This window comes from Pholcus phalangioides, unplaced genomic scaffold, assembly GCF_987345545.1.
Source record: "Pholcus phalangioides strain wild (caught in Gottingen) unplaced genomic scaffold, Ppha-v1.0 ptg000017l_1, whole genome shotgun sequence".
Taxonomy (NCBI): domain Eukaryota; kingdom Metazoa; phylum Arthropoda; class Arachnida; order Araneae; family Pholcidae; genus Pholcus; species Pholcus phalangioides.
The window spans coordinates 60,351,980-60,364,155 of NW_028301610.1; the positions used below are offsets into that span (position 1 = coordinate 60,351,980).

Genomic DNA, 12,176 nt, shown 5'->3' on the forward strand with positions numbered 1-12,176 from the left:
GAATATTTAAGTTTGCTTTCAGTGCATAAATTTGTTGGTTTAAAAAATAAAATCGTTTTTATAACATTGAAAATAGCGCGATTGCACATTTGAAATGCCTCGCGGATCATCAGTGGAAATGTCTACCTTCTTGTTTGTACCATTGTTCCGCGATCAGATACGAAAATGAAGATATCGTAGACTTACGCAAATTATCGTAGAGGCTGAAGCAACGTGATTGGATGTGTGGAAAGATTACGAAAAAACTCGTGTAATCGCGGAATAGCAGTGCATTTGCGAAATGTACGTACCGGGAAATACGGAACGTATGGTCACATTGGCAACCCATGTTTAATCATGTAAAATACGTGTTATATGGTCAGAGATTCTAGTTGATGAAGGTGTTTTTCTCTCGGGTCACGTGCGTTTAAATAAATAAATAAATAAAGTAATGTGCGCCGGAATGTGTTGGATCACCTTTTGATGACACTTTTCCTCGAAGGCGTCAATCCGTTGTTCCTGTTTCAAAGTCTGAGTTTCGAACTCTACATATTGCCCTAATAATAAAGGAAAAAAAATGACTGAAACAAGAGAATTTGATATTGTTGTTTTCGGCGCGACCGGCTATGCTGGTGAATATATCGTCGAAGAATTGGCTCAAACTGTAAAAGGAACTAAGAAATGGGCAGTCGCTGGTCGAAACCAATTAAAATTAAAAGCATCTTTGGAGAAAGTCCAGCAATACCTGGAAGATGGTAATCACATTTTTTTTATTTTTTTTTAAATTAAGAGATTAAAAGAATCGTTAAAAGTATAGATTACAAAACGATTTTGATGAATGTATTATAAGAGTAATACGTAACAAATAATATACTTTTTTTTCTTTCGGAGTATAGATGACTTTTCTTTCCGAGTTCACCTCAGCATAACATCCAGAAAATAAATGTTTCCTTAAATAATATAATGTATAAAAACAATGTTGCGCAGAGTACAAAACAATAAAAGAGAGAAATGATACATGATATATTCTATCGAGCGTCAGAATAACTAATTCAATGCTGAAATTTTATTCAAAGATATATGAACAAAAATACAGTAAAAAACATTTAATAAATAGAGATAGGTGACTTTTTTTCTCGGCCCAAGATATCAAGGAAACACATTTTCTGGATATTGTGCTGAGGTGAACTCGGAAAGAAAAGTCATCTTGTCAGGTTTCGAACCCAGGTCCTCTTTCATACCAGGCGAGCATGCTGAAATTGGAACAGATGCAGTATGGTCTGCCACAACTTTGCCACTGAACTTATCCCGTTTCCAAGATCCCTTGCAGCCCAGCTTCGTGGTAGTCCGGAATGCTTTATTTTGAGTCAATAAAGAAAAAAAAACATACACAATTTTTACAACACAGGGTCATTCCATTTCAAATCACCCGGCGAAAAAGGCCAAAATGACACCCATTGTCTCAAATTTCAATGATTTTTTTTTTATTTGTTGCTTTTACCATCCTTATATAAATATTATTTGCATGTCTCTAAAACTTTTTGAGAAAAAAAATGTTGAAATTTATCAAAAAATGATAAAGATGACTTTTTGAGGCTCAATTTTTAAGCGGCATTGTTTGAGAAAATAAATCATAACTTTTTCAATTTTCAATATATTCAAGTGAAATTTTCACTAAAGGGTTCACAAAAACATACAGAATATGAAGGAAACAGTTATTTTCCGGATATTATGCTGAGGTGAGCTCGGAAAGAAAAGTCATCACGTCTCCGCCGGGACACGAACCCAGGCCCTCTTGCATACCGGGCAAGCATGCTACCATCTACACCACTGGAGACACATGAATCTGCCTTCCAAACCTGCTGTCCCGGCGGAGACGTGATGACTTTTCTTTCCGAGCTCACCTCAGCATAATATCCGGAAAATAACTGTTTCCTTGATATCTCTGGCTGAGAAAAAAGCCATCTATATCTCTCTAAATACAGAATATGAATAGAAATAATTCATACACTTACATTTGAAATTTACATGTAAAAAAATTATGTAAACTTTGTTTTTGTGGAATTTTTCGTTAGAAAAAATACAATTTTTCCAACATATTCTTCTAGACCAGAGGCACCAAATCTAAATATTTCTTACATTTTAATCAAAACCAACTTTTGCAATTTAGTTCTTTTTTGCTTAACTCAATGAATTATGCTTTGTGTTTGAAAATTCTCTCTTAATGTTATTATTAGCCATATAATTTAAAAGTATTTTCTCCAGTTACTTTCAGTATACTTAATTAGGAAGCTATTTTACAAAAACTGATAAAAATTAGGTGAATATAATGTATTTAATGAAGCATAAATAATGCAGATTAATTAGAGATGATTTACAATATACAGGGTAATTATATATATAACTAAAGTTCTGATTTAAAACTCTAGAAGAAGAGCCATTGTCAGAATGACTTGAAAATTTACATAAATATTCCTGAAGCAATGGAATTTTATATGGCAAAGGGGAAAAAATACTTAAAAATGGAAAATTTTAACGACACTACTCTTCCAACTCATATTTGCTTGCAGAATGGGAACGATGGCCATTCAGGGCAAAATGGTAACTTAATTAGCATTGCACGATTTCATAATTCATGGAAGCATCACAAAAATAAAGTAATTGAACAAATAACTACAACTTACTCAAGTAATGTTAAATATATTGTGTCCACCGTGATCTGGCAATGAGGTGAAAGCACAAAAATGCTTGTTCAACAACAGGTCAGACTATGTCATGGTCATGATATGAATGTACTTGCAATTCGCTAAAGTTTTCAATCCAACGTCTGTTCATAACATTTTGAGATACCCCCCTCCCCACAGCCAGAAGTTGCAAGGGCTAAGGTCAGGTGAACTAACGGCCGGCTAGGTGTCGCGCCATACTGGTATTGTGATGTGCATCTTGATGAAAGTTATGCTATCCACACACTGATGCTGTTGAACTGTAAAAATGATGTGGTTGCACAAAATAGATTATACTGCTTACCAAGTACATCATCATTTACTTGCACATTTTGTGTTACTTACTCTTTTTTTTTTCTTTTGCCAAAGAAATTTCCATTGCTTCAAGAGTACCCATGTAAGTTTTCAAGACATTCTGACTAGTAGCTCTTATTGTATAGTTTTGGAATCAAAACTTTAATTATAATCCCCCTGTATATAGCTGATTATTTTTCATAAAGCTGTTATTACTATACAGAACCTTGATTAACTGGGCTGAACTGATTATAGGACCACCTGCCCCTAGCATGATGGTGTCACTACTGTTGCTGCTTCTTTGTGAAGGAAAAAAAACAAACAACCCTGTGAGATAATACACCACTGCATCAAGATGTGTAATGCAATACTTATTCGTGAATTTGCTATAGATAGAGCATCAGAATGTAGCCAATATAGAGAGATATAGATGGCTTTTTTCTCAGCCAGAGATATCAAGGAAACAGTTATTTTCCGGATATTATGCTGAGGTGAGCTCGGAAAGAAAAGTCATCACGTCTCCGCCGGGACTCGAACCCTGGCCCTCTTGCATACCGGGCAAGCATGCTACCATCTACACCACTGGAGACACATGAATCTGCCTTCCTAATTTCACGCACTGTGTCGTGAGGCGCTGAAGTAGAGGCATTAGTAGCCTCTCTTAACTTCAGGAAATGGCCCCCGGGTAGGACGGTTTAGAGAGATATAGATGGCTTTTTTCTCAGCCAGAGATATCAAGGAAACAGTTATTTTCCGGATATTATGCTGAGGTGAGCTCGGAAAGAAAAGAGCTCTTTTTTGAAAAGTTGTTGTTCTGAGATTAAGTTTTTTTTGAAAAAAACCGAGTTTTTTTGGTTTAAACCGGTTTTTTTTGTTTTAAATGGTATTAACATTAAAAACAATGAAATTTCTGAAAAATCATTCAAACTTCCAATAATTAACTAAAATAAAATGTTTATTAATGTAATTAACACTATTCCCATGCTAATTAATCAGTAAATATTTATTACATTTTAACAAAAACTACCTTTTCAAATTTAATTATTTTTTGCTTAACTCAATGGATTATTGTGTGTTTGAAAATTCTTTTAATGTTATTGTTAATCATATAATATATAAAGGTTTTTCTCCAGTTACTTTCAGTATACCTAATTAGGAAGCTATTTTGCAAAAAGTAATAAAAATTAGGTAAATATGATGTATTTAATGAAGCATAAATAATGCAGATTAATTAGCAATGATTTACGATATACAGGGTGATTATAACTAAGGTTCTGATTTCAAAACACTGTAAAAAAAGAATGATTGTCAGAATGACTTGAAAATTGACATGAATATTCCTGAAAAAATTCAATTTTATTTGATAAAGGGGAAAAAATACTTAAAAATGTAAAATTAATGACACATCATCCAACATGTGGGAAATTTGCTCGCAGAATGGAAACGATAGCCAGTCATGGCAGAATGATACCTTAATTATAGCATTTCATGATTTCATAATTCATGGAAACATTAAAAAAAACGAAGTGATTGAACAAATAACAACTTACTTAAGAAATGTTAAATATGTTGTCCACCGCGTGTTCTGGCTATGAGGTTGAAAGCACAAAAATTCTTGTTCGACAACAGAATCGGAGTATGCCATGGCCATAATGTGGATGTGCTTGCAATTCAGCTTTATTAAACCAAACACCCCCCCCCCCCCAGTTAATATTCCTAAGGAACTTCTAACATATAGGGGATGTGCTGGAGATTGCAATTCACCAAAAGTTTGCCATCTGACCACTGTTTATAACATTTTGAGGTACCCCCCACAGCCAGAAGTTGCAAGGGTTAAGGTGCATCCTGTCAAAATGGGTCTTCAGCAGCTGCTTTGCTGGTATTGCACTGTGCATCTTGATAGAAGTTCTATCCACACACTGATGCTGTGGAAGTGCCGAAATGATGTGGTTGCACAAAATAGATTATACTGCTGGCCAAGTACAGCATCATCTACTTGCACATTTTGCACTTTTTTCTTTTGCGAAAGAAACTTCCATTGCTTCAGGAGTATCCATGGAAATTTTCAAGTCATTCTGATCAGTACTTATTGTATAGTTTTGGAATCAAATCTTAAATTATAATCACTCCGTATATAGCTGATTATTTTTTATAAATCTGTTATTATTATTCAGTAGAACCTTGATTAACTGGGCTTAACAGTGTGTGTGTGAAAGTATAAAAAAACAACTATTGAATATTAAGACTGGGAGATATACAGTAGGAGATGTGCTGCTACTTATGGGAAAGAAAATGAAAATGTATGTGAGGTAATGTAACCTCTAGTACACTAGTCTTTGTCCTTTAAGGACAGCTGGTGTCTTTATTGGATTATAGGACCACCTGCCCCTAGCATGATGGTGTCACTACTGTAGCTGCTTCTTTGTGAAGGGAAAAAGAAACCCTGTGAGATAATACACCACTACATTTAGATGTGTGATGCAATCGTCATTCATGAATTTGCTAAAGATATATAGAGCATCAGAATGTAGCCAAAGGTTAGAAAATGTTGTAAGAATGAGAAATTTTGGCTTTTATATATAACTTTAAATAACTAAGATACTTTATATGAAAAATATATATATATTCTGGCCACTTTTATGAGACTTTTTGAAAAAAAAACCACTTATAAAATCTTGTCATTTAAAGATATACCATCAGAATGTACCCCAAGGATATAAAATATGGTAAAAATGAAACATTTTGGCTAATAATGAACCAATATGATATTTTTCAAGGAAAAAAAATTATATTTAGGCAACTTTTATTTGATTTTTTGAAAAAAACCACTTGGTTAAGTTGGTTTAAACCAAACAACCCTGCCTGAAACCATAGTGGATGATATCACGTGTAGCAGAGAGTCTAAATTCTGTATGGATTAGCAAATGTTTGAATTGTTATGACAAGATGGTATCTATGAATGAAATTTCTAAATCACTGGATGAGAATAGCACTGTACAGTGTGAAGAATGGCAGCGCAAGCAAGAAAAAGTGGGAAAGAATGGCAAAATGATAGAAGTTACAAAAACAACAAAAGAGCAGAGATTGTGGAACCTAACAGACTTGATCAATGTTTTTAGAAAAGGATGAAATTCGTCAAGAAACACATTTTTAACATCCAACACCAATATAGAGCTTATCAAATGTGCATTAGAAACATACAAAAACATGAAGCTGTTCTTCATGTGGATTTCAGTGAAAATTATAATTACAAATTATCTGAAGAAGTGCAAAGTCATCATTTTGGTATGTCCAGAAATCAAGTATGTCTTCATACCTGTGTGCTGTATGTTGTGGAATGTGAGAAGCCAATTTTGTTCTGCTCAGCGTCACCGAATTTGGAGCATGGACCTTCATCTATTTGGGCTCATTTGGAACCGATTTTGAAAGTGATGAAAGAAGAATGTGAAATAAATGTGGTTCACTTTTGGACCTTGTACTCAGTACAAACAAAATAAAAATGTTTACTTATTGGACAAATATGTTGCAAAATATTTCAAGTGGTGTACTTGGAATTTTTTTGAAGCAAATCATGGCAAAGGAGCAGTTGATGGTGTTGGTGCTGTATTGAAAAGGACAGCTAATAGATTGGTTGCATGTGGGAATGACATATCAGATGCCACTCAGTTTTTCGCAATTCTCAAAGATGCCACCAATGTGATTGCACGAAATCAAAAATGAAAAAATGAAGGGTAAAAAAAAAATTATCCCGAATGATATACCTGTGTTGAAAGGCACTATGGCAGTCCACCAAATAGTAGCAACTGGCAATGGATTGCTGCAATACAGAGATGTCTCTTGCTTTTGTGAAAGAAAAGCTAATCTCCGTCAATGCTACAAAAAGAAAACTTACTCTTGCCAAAGAAGTATAAAACTGGAAGTTCCACAACCGATTTCAGAGTTTGAATCTCTGGGAAATGGCATTCAAGAAAATAGTGAAAACTATGCTATCGACTCCAAAGGAAACAGCAATAAAGAAATTTCAACTGGTCTAATTGAAGCAGGTGTTCATATGCTCGTGAAATTTGAATCTGGTGGTGTATATAAATCTACCATACCGATACGTTGTTGTAGCCAAAAATGACATTGAAGATGATGGGGAGGTCAAAGTTATGCGCCTCAAAACTATGAATGATGCTAGGAAGCTGTTCGGAGCTGATGACAAAGATATCTCTTACATCCACTTTGACCAGATTTTAAAAATTTTGCCGGAGCCAAAATTCAAACCACGAGGGAGGCGTGTTTTTTTTAAATTTCCTCATAGCGTGGATGTTTTTCAGATGTCATAGAGGAATCTGGGATACCTTTGATATTGCCTATATAATTGTTGAAAAAATAAAAGTGTATTTAGAATAATTGTGATTGCTTACTCTAAGTTAAACATTTCTGTCCAATCTGTTACGGGAAGCATTTTTGCAGTTCACAGGCAAAAACAATAAGCACTTCTAACTAAGATGTTAAATTATAAGTTATCGACCCATTGTCTGCCAGAAATAAAAAAATTTAATCTTAAGTAGTTGAAAAAATGTAAAAAATAAACTTTTCTATGTGCTATTTCGAAAAAAATCATGAAAAACGATCAAAACGACAGAAAAAAGTCAATTTTTTCTAAACTACTTTTTTTTCAGCCTATGCATGAGAAATAAGCTGATTTCATTATTTTAAGGGGTAAAAACAGCAGAAATAATATTTTTTCACAGTGATATTTGTTTTCGTAACAGTGGACAAAATCCATCATTTTCAGTCACCCCAAAAATAAAACATTATTACAAAATAAAAGTGAAAAATATTTATGAAATATTAAACTTCAAGTCATTAGCTATAATTTGAGACCAACTTTATTTCAAAAATTCAACTTTGAATTTTTCATCTCAAAAATGTGAAGTGTACACTTTTTTTGGGAATGACCCATATACCATCAGAATAGGTTAAGTTGATTGATGAACCTTGAACCTATTGATGGTTTTCTTTAAATTATTCATTATAAGTTCTAAATTAAATCTGTAGTCACCGCCCCAGATACATATACCATATTGTAAAATAGAGAAAAGAGAAAACCCATGCAAAATAAAGCGCATTAATCACTTGAAATTGTTTTTTAGTGGTAAAATATATTAATGTATTTTAGTTTATTACTGATTATAATTGTGGGAGATTTCTATTTAACATTATTCCCAGGTATTTCATTTCATTGATCTCAACAATTGTGGGGCATACACAACGATGAAAAGAACAGACTGATTGGGGTGACACTGTAATTGCAAGTTGTTCTCTGTTGTTGTCATTATACAATTGAAAGTTAATATATTTAGTTTTATTAAGATTCAAGACTAGTTTATTACTATTTAGCCAGATATTTATTTTACACAGTTCAGCTTCTGCATGGCTTTTCAGAACCTCATAATTTTCTGCTGCTATGGTTATGACAGTGTCATCAGCATAGCTGATTAAATGTCCATTTAGTTGAAGATACTTTAAGTCATTTACAAAAATTAAAAATACTATGGGGCCAAGAACTGATCCTTGAGGAGCACCCGTGTTTATACATTTAAAACCACTAACCACATTCCTAATTTTTACAGCTTGCATTCTATTTGCAAGATAATTTTTTATCCAATTATACACAGCGCCTCTAAAACCAGCTCAGTAATTTTTTTTCTCAGAAGGATTCTGTGATCTACGCTATCGAAAGCTTTATCTCAGAATGCTTAAATCTAAGAATATGGCTAGTGTTTCATCTTCATTTACATTTTTATGGATATTTTCCATTAGTTTTAAAATAACCATTTCCATATTTTTATTTTGTAAAAAAATATCCTGAGAGTCCGAGAAGTACTAATTTGTATTTAAGAAATCCATTATTTTCATTTTAATCACACTTTCAACGAATTTAGACATTATTGGAAGAATTTGAATCAGGCAATAATTTTGTGGTGTTTGGTCAGAACATATCTCCAAAAAATGGCTTTTTGATCTAAAAGTAAGTCTCGCTAATTATAACTAATTAGAAGTGAGATAAATGCACAAATATGCACGTACGGCTAAACAACATTCTGATGTATGATATTTTCATTTGTATTTGTGCATATGCTTTATTTTTGATTTTTAAATGACAATGAAAATGCTTATATCTCAAAAATGTGATTTTGGCGTTATCATGTTCTGACCAAATTTAATTCATTTTTGTTTCCATTTTTATATATAGGGGATAATAAGAGCATATTTAAGGTTTCTCGTTAATATGTTGCAAGAAATGAGATCTGAGTTGAAAGATGTGAAAACTGAGTTGATGTAAATGAATCACGCAAATGAGCAACATATTAATTTGCAATTTTCAAAATGCACTCAAATGGTCTTTTATGAATGATATAACACCACCTGATTTATTTCAGGTGTGACATTGGTAAAAACTATAGTTACCATGAATATTATAAAGGTCTATTTCATTATGTTTTAAAAAATTTCTGACAATAATATCAGGTTGAATGAAAGGTGCAATTGATTTAAATAATCTAGTAATTCATCGAAATTTTCTCACAAGCTTCTTGTGTTTAAATAAAATATATTCAAATCAGGGTTTGGGTTTTGGATGTCCGAAACTGGTTTTAGACAGGACACGCGGGATAAACTGTCTAAAACCTCCAAGTTTCAAAATGTTATGTGGAAACCTTTTGGATTTTTTGGTTTTTTTTTCATGATACTAACATATTAAAAAAAAATACTGGCAGAAAATAAAACTAAATCAAAAATATTTCAAAACGGTGTCATTTGTTTTTTTTCTAAGTAAACTTTCACCAAATTGATGGTTTTAAGTCGGAAATCTGATAGTAAATTAATATCACGTATATAACTGTTTAAATAAACACTGTTTTCATTTTTTTAGTTTGTCATAAATGTTATTTCTACTTCACATCTTATTTTTCATGTATGATTATAAAGCAGGTACTGTATTTAGGACAGTGATTGTCCAAAACCCTGCCAAATTTCTCCAAACACTTTTCTTTAAAAAATATATTATAGTGAAGGTACCAAATACGCATAGTCACAGTTAAATAATCATTGCATTATTGTGAAACTCAACGCAAATAATATTTTTTATTAGATAACAATATAATGATGTGAATATACACTGCTCAAAACAATTAGGGGAGCAAGCAAAAAAGTGAAGAAAACCGTGCGAGACAGCCACATATTGGCATGCAATGGATAGTACACGCGTATCAATGCGCAATACAGAAAAAAGACGTAAAAAAATTTGGAATTAAGCTTTAATTCTTTGAAAATATGGAAAAAACATGAAAAGATGATTTAGGGCAACAATTTGGTTACATGTAAACGATAAAAAAAAGTACTGTTTAGACATGATGCATGAGTTTTAATAGGGCGTGTGGTCTCCTCGAACAGCTAAGACTGCTGCACACCTGTTTGCCATGGATGCGATGAGGTTATCGATCAGACTTTGGGGAATACTGTTCTACTCCTCAAGAAATGCAATCTGCAAGTCTCGGACAGTAACAGGCGGCCTTGGTCGCGCAGCAATGCGTCGTCCGAGCATGTCCCAAACATGCTCGATTGGATTCATGTCAGGAGAGCACGCTGGCCATTCCATACGCTGTATTGTTTCAGCTTCAAGCATGTTCTCCACCAGACGAGCTCTATGCGGTCGGGCATTATCATCCTGGAAAACAAAGGAATCTCCAATGGCTCCAGCGTAAGGGATGACATGAGGTCGCAGTATCTCGTCTGCATACCTTCGGGCCGTCAAAGTGCCATTCCGAATGATATGCAGGTCCGTACGTCCGCCTATGCTGATTCCACCCCATACCATCCAACCAGCTCGTCTGTATTGTGACCTTTCATGAACGAATGCGGGGTTATTTCGAGTGCCCCTGTCCCTCCATACCAGAACACGTCGGGTGTCACACTCCAGACTGAATCGGGATTCGTCTGTAAACAGCACTTGGCTCCAATTATGTTGCTCCCAATCTCGATATTCAGCAGCCCATCTTCTTCGGGCCGCACGGTGGCGTGGGGTCAACGGAATGCAGACCATTGGCCTACGTGCATAGAGCCCTCCCTCATGAAGCCGATTACGTACTGTTTGGCTGGACACCCTTCGTCCTGTTGCCAAGAGCAACCGTCTTTGCAGCTGCTTAGCATTCTCTGTTCTGTTTCGACGGGCTGTTAACCGTATATACCGGTCATCAGTTGCTGTAGTGGCGCGTGGCCGACCTTACCCTGGTCGACGTCTAACATTTCCTGTTTCTTGGAATCGATTCCACAGCCTTGCAACAACACTTATGGCGACTCCAACAGCGTCCGCGACTCAAACGTCGTGTTTGCCCGGATTCCAGTCTGCCTATAACACGCCATGCCATGGATTCCGGTAAATCACGTTGTTGAGACATCCTCAAGTCATCTTGTCTCAAAAAAAAATACTGCGCAATCGAATTTCACAGTTACGGCAGTAAAACAGACGTTTCTGCAACATCCCGATTTCTGCCCTTATCTCCTTTTTCTGGTTTTTGACGTCATGAACTTTGATTTGCATATGAAGTTTTCTTCTTCCGTTTCCTGCTAGGCTTTATGGATGATTCATTTTATGTTACTTATCGGTATACATCTTTGCATAATTTTGTTAAAACCATGTGCTCCCCTAATTGTTTTGAGAAGTGTATATCAATGGTGTAGTGTTTATTTGATGCAAATTGTTCTATTTTGACTTTTCAAACTTTTTCTTTAAATTTTAAAAATTGATCTTTCTATTTTACATTCTCCATTTTTAATAACTAATTATAAATAAAGGAAAATATCTGAAGAAAATGAGGACACTATGTAGTACCTACTCATGACTAACAGAACACGGTTTCACAAACACTGATTATGCCTATATGATGATAAAAGACTTCAAGACCCAAAGTTTTTGTTAAATTTAAATTGCTGCTCTTCTTATGAGGATAGGAGTTAATATTTCACCGAACAAATTCAAGCTATCTTTACAATTCTATCACATGGGGGACAGCAATACGAAAAACACTAGAAGAAGGCCAAAGACTGTCTTTAACACATTGTTTTTTTATTTTCGTGTCCCCCAAGTTATGCATCAATTGAAAGAATATTTTAAAATTTTGTTATCTTAGA

At 34.4% G+C, this 12,176-nt stretch overlaps 1 protein-coding gene across 1 annotated transcript in view; it reads left to right on the top strand.

Moving 5' to 3' along the window:
- The first annotated feature begins 268 nt into the window (after positions 1-268).
- Positions 269-12,176, top strand: part of LOC149074199 (saccharopine dehydrogenase-like oxidoreductase) — a 106,228-nt gene continuing 94,320 nt past the window's right edge. The window contains exon 1 of the mRNA XM_089246875.1: positions 269-734. Within this exon, the coding sequence (XP_089103001.1) occupies positions 557-734 (178 nt within the window). The 5' untranslated portion in view covers positions 269-556. The remainder of the gene's footprint in view (positions 735-12,176) is intronic.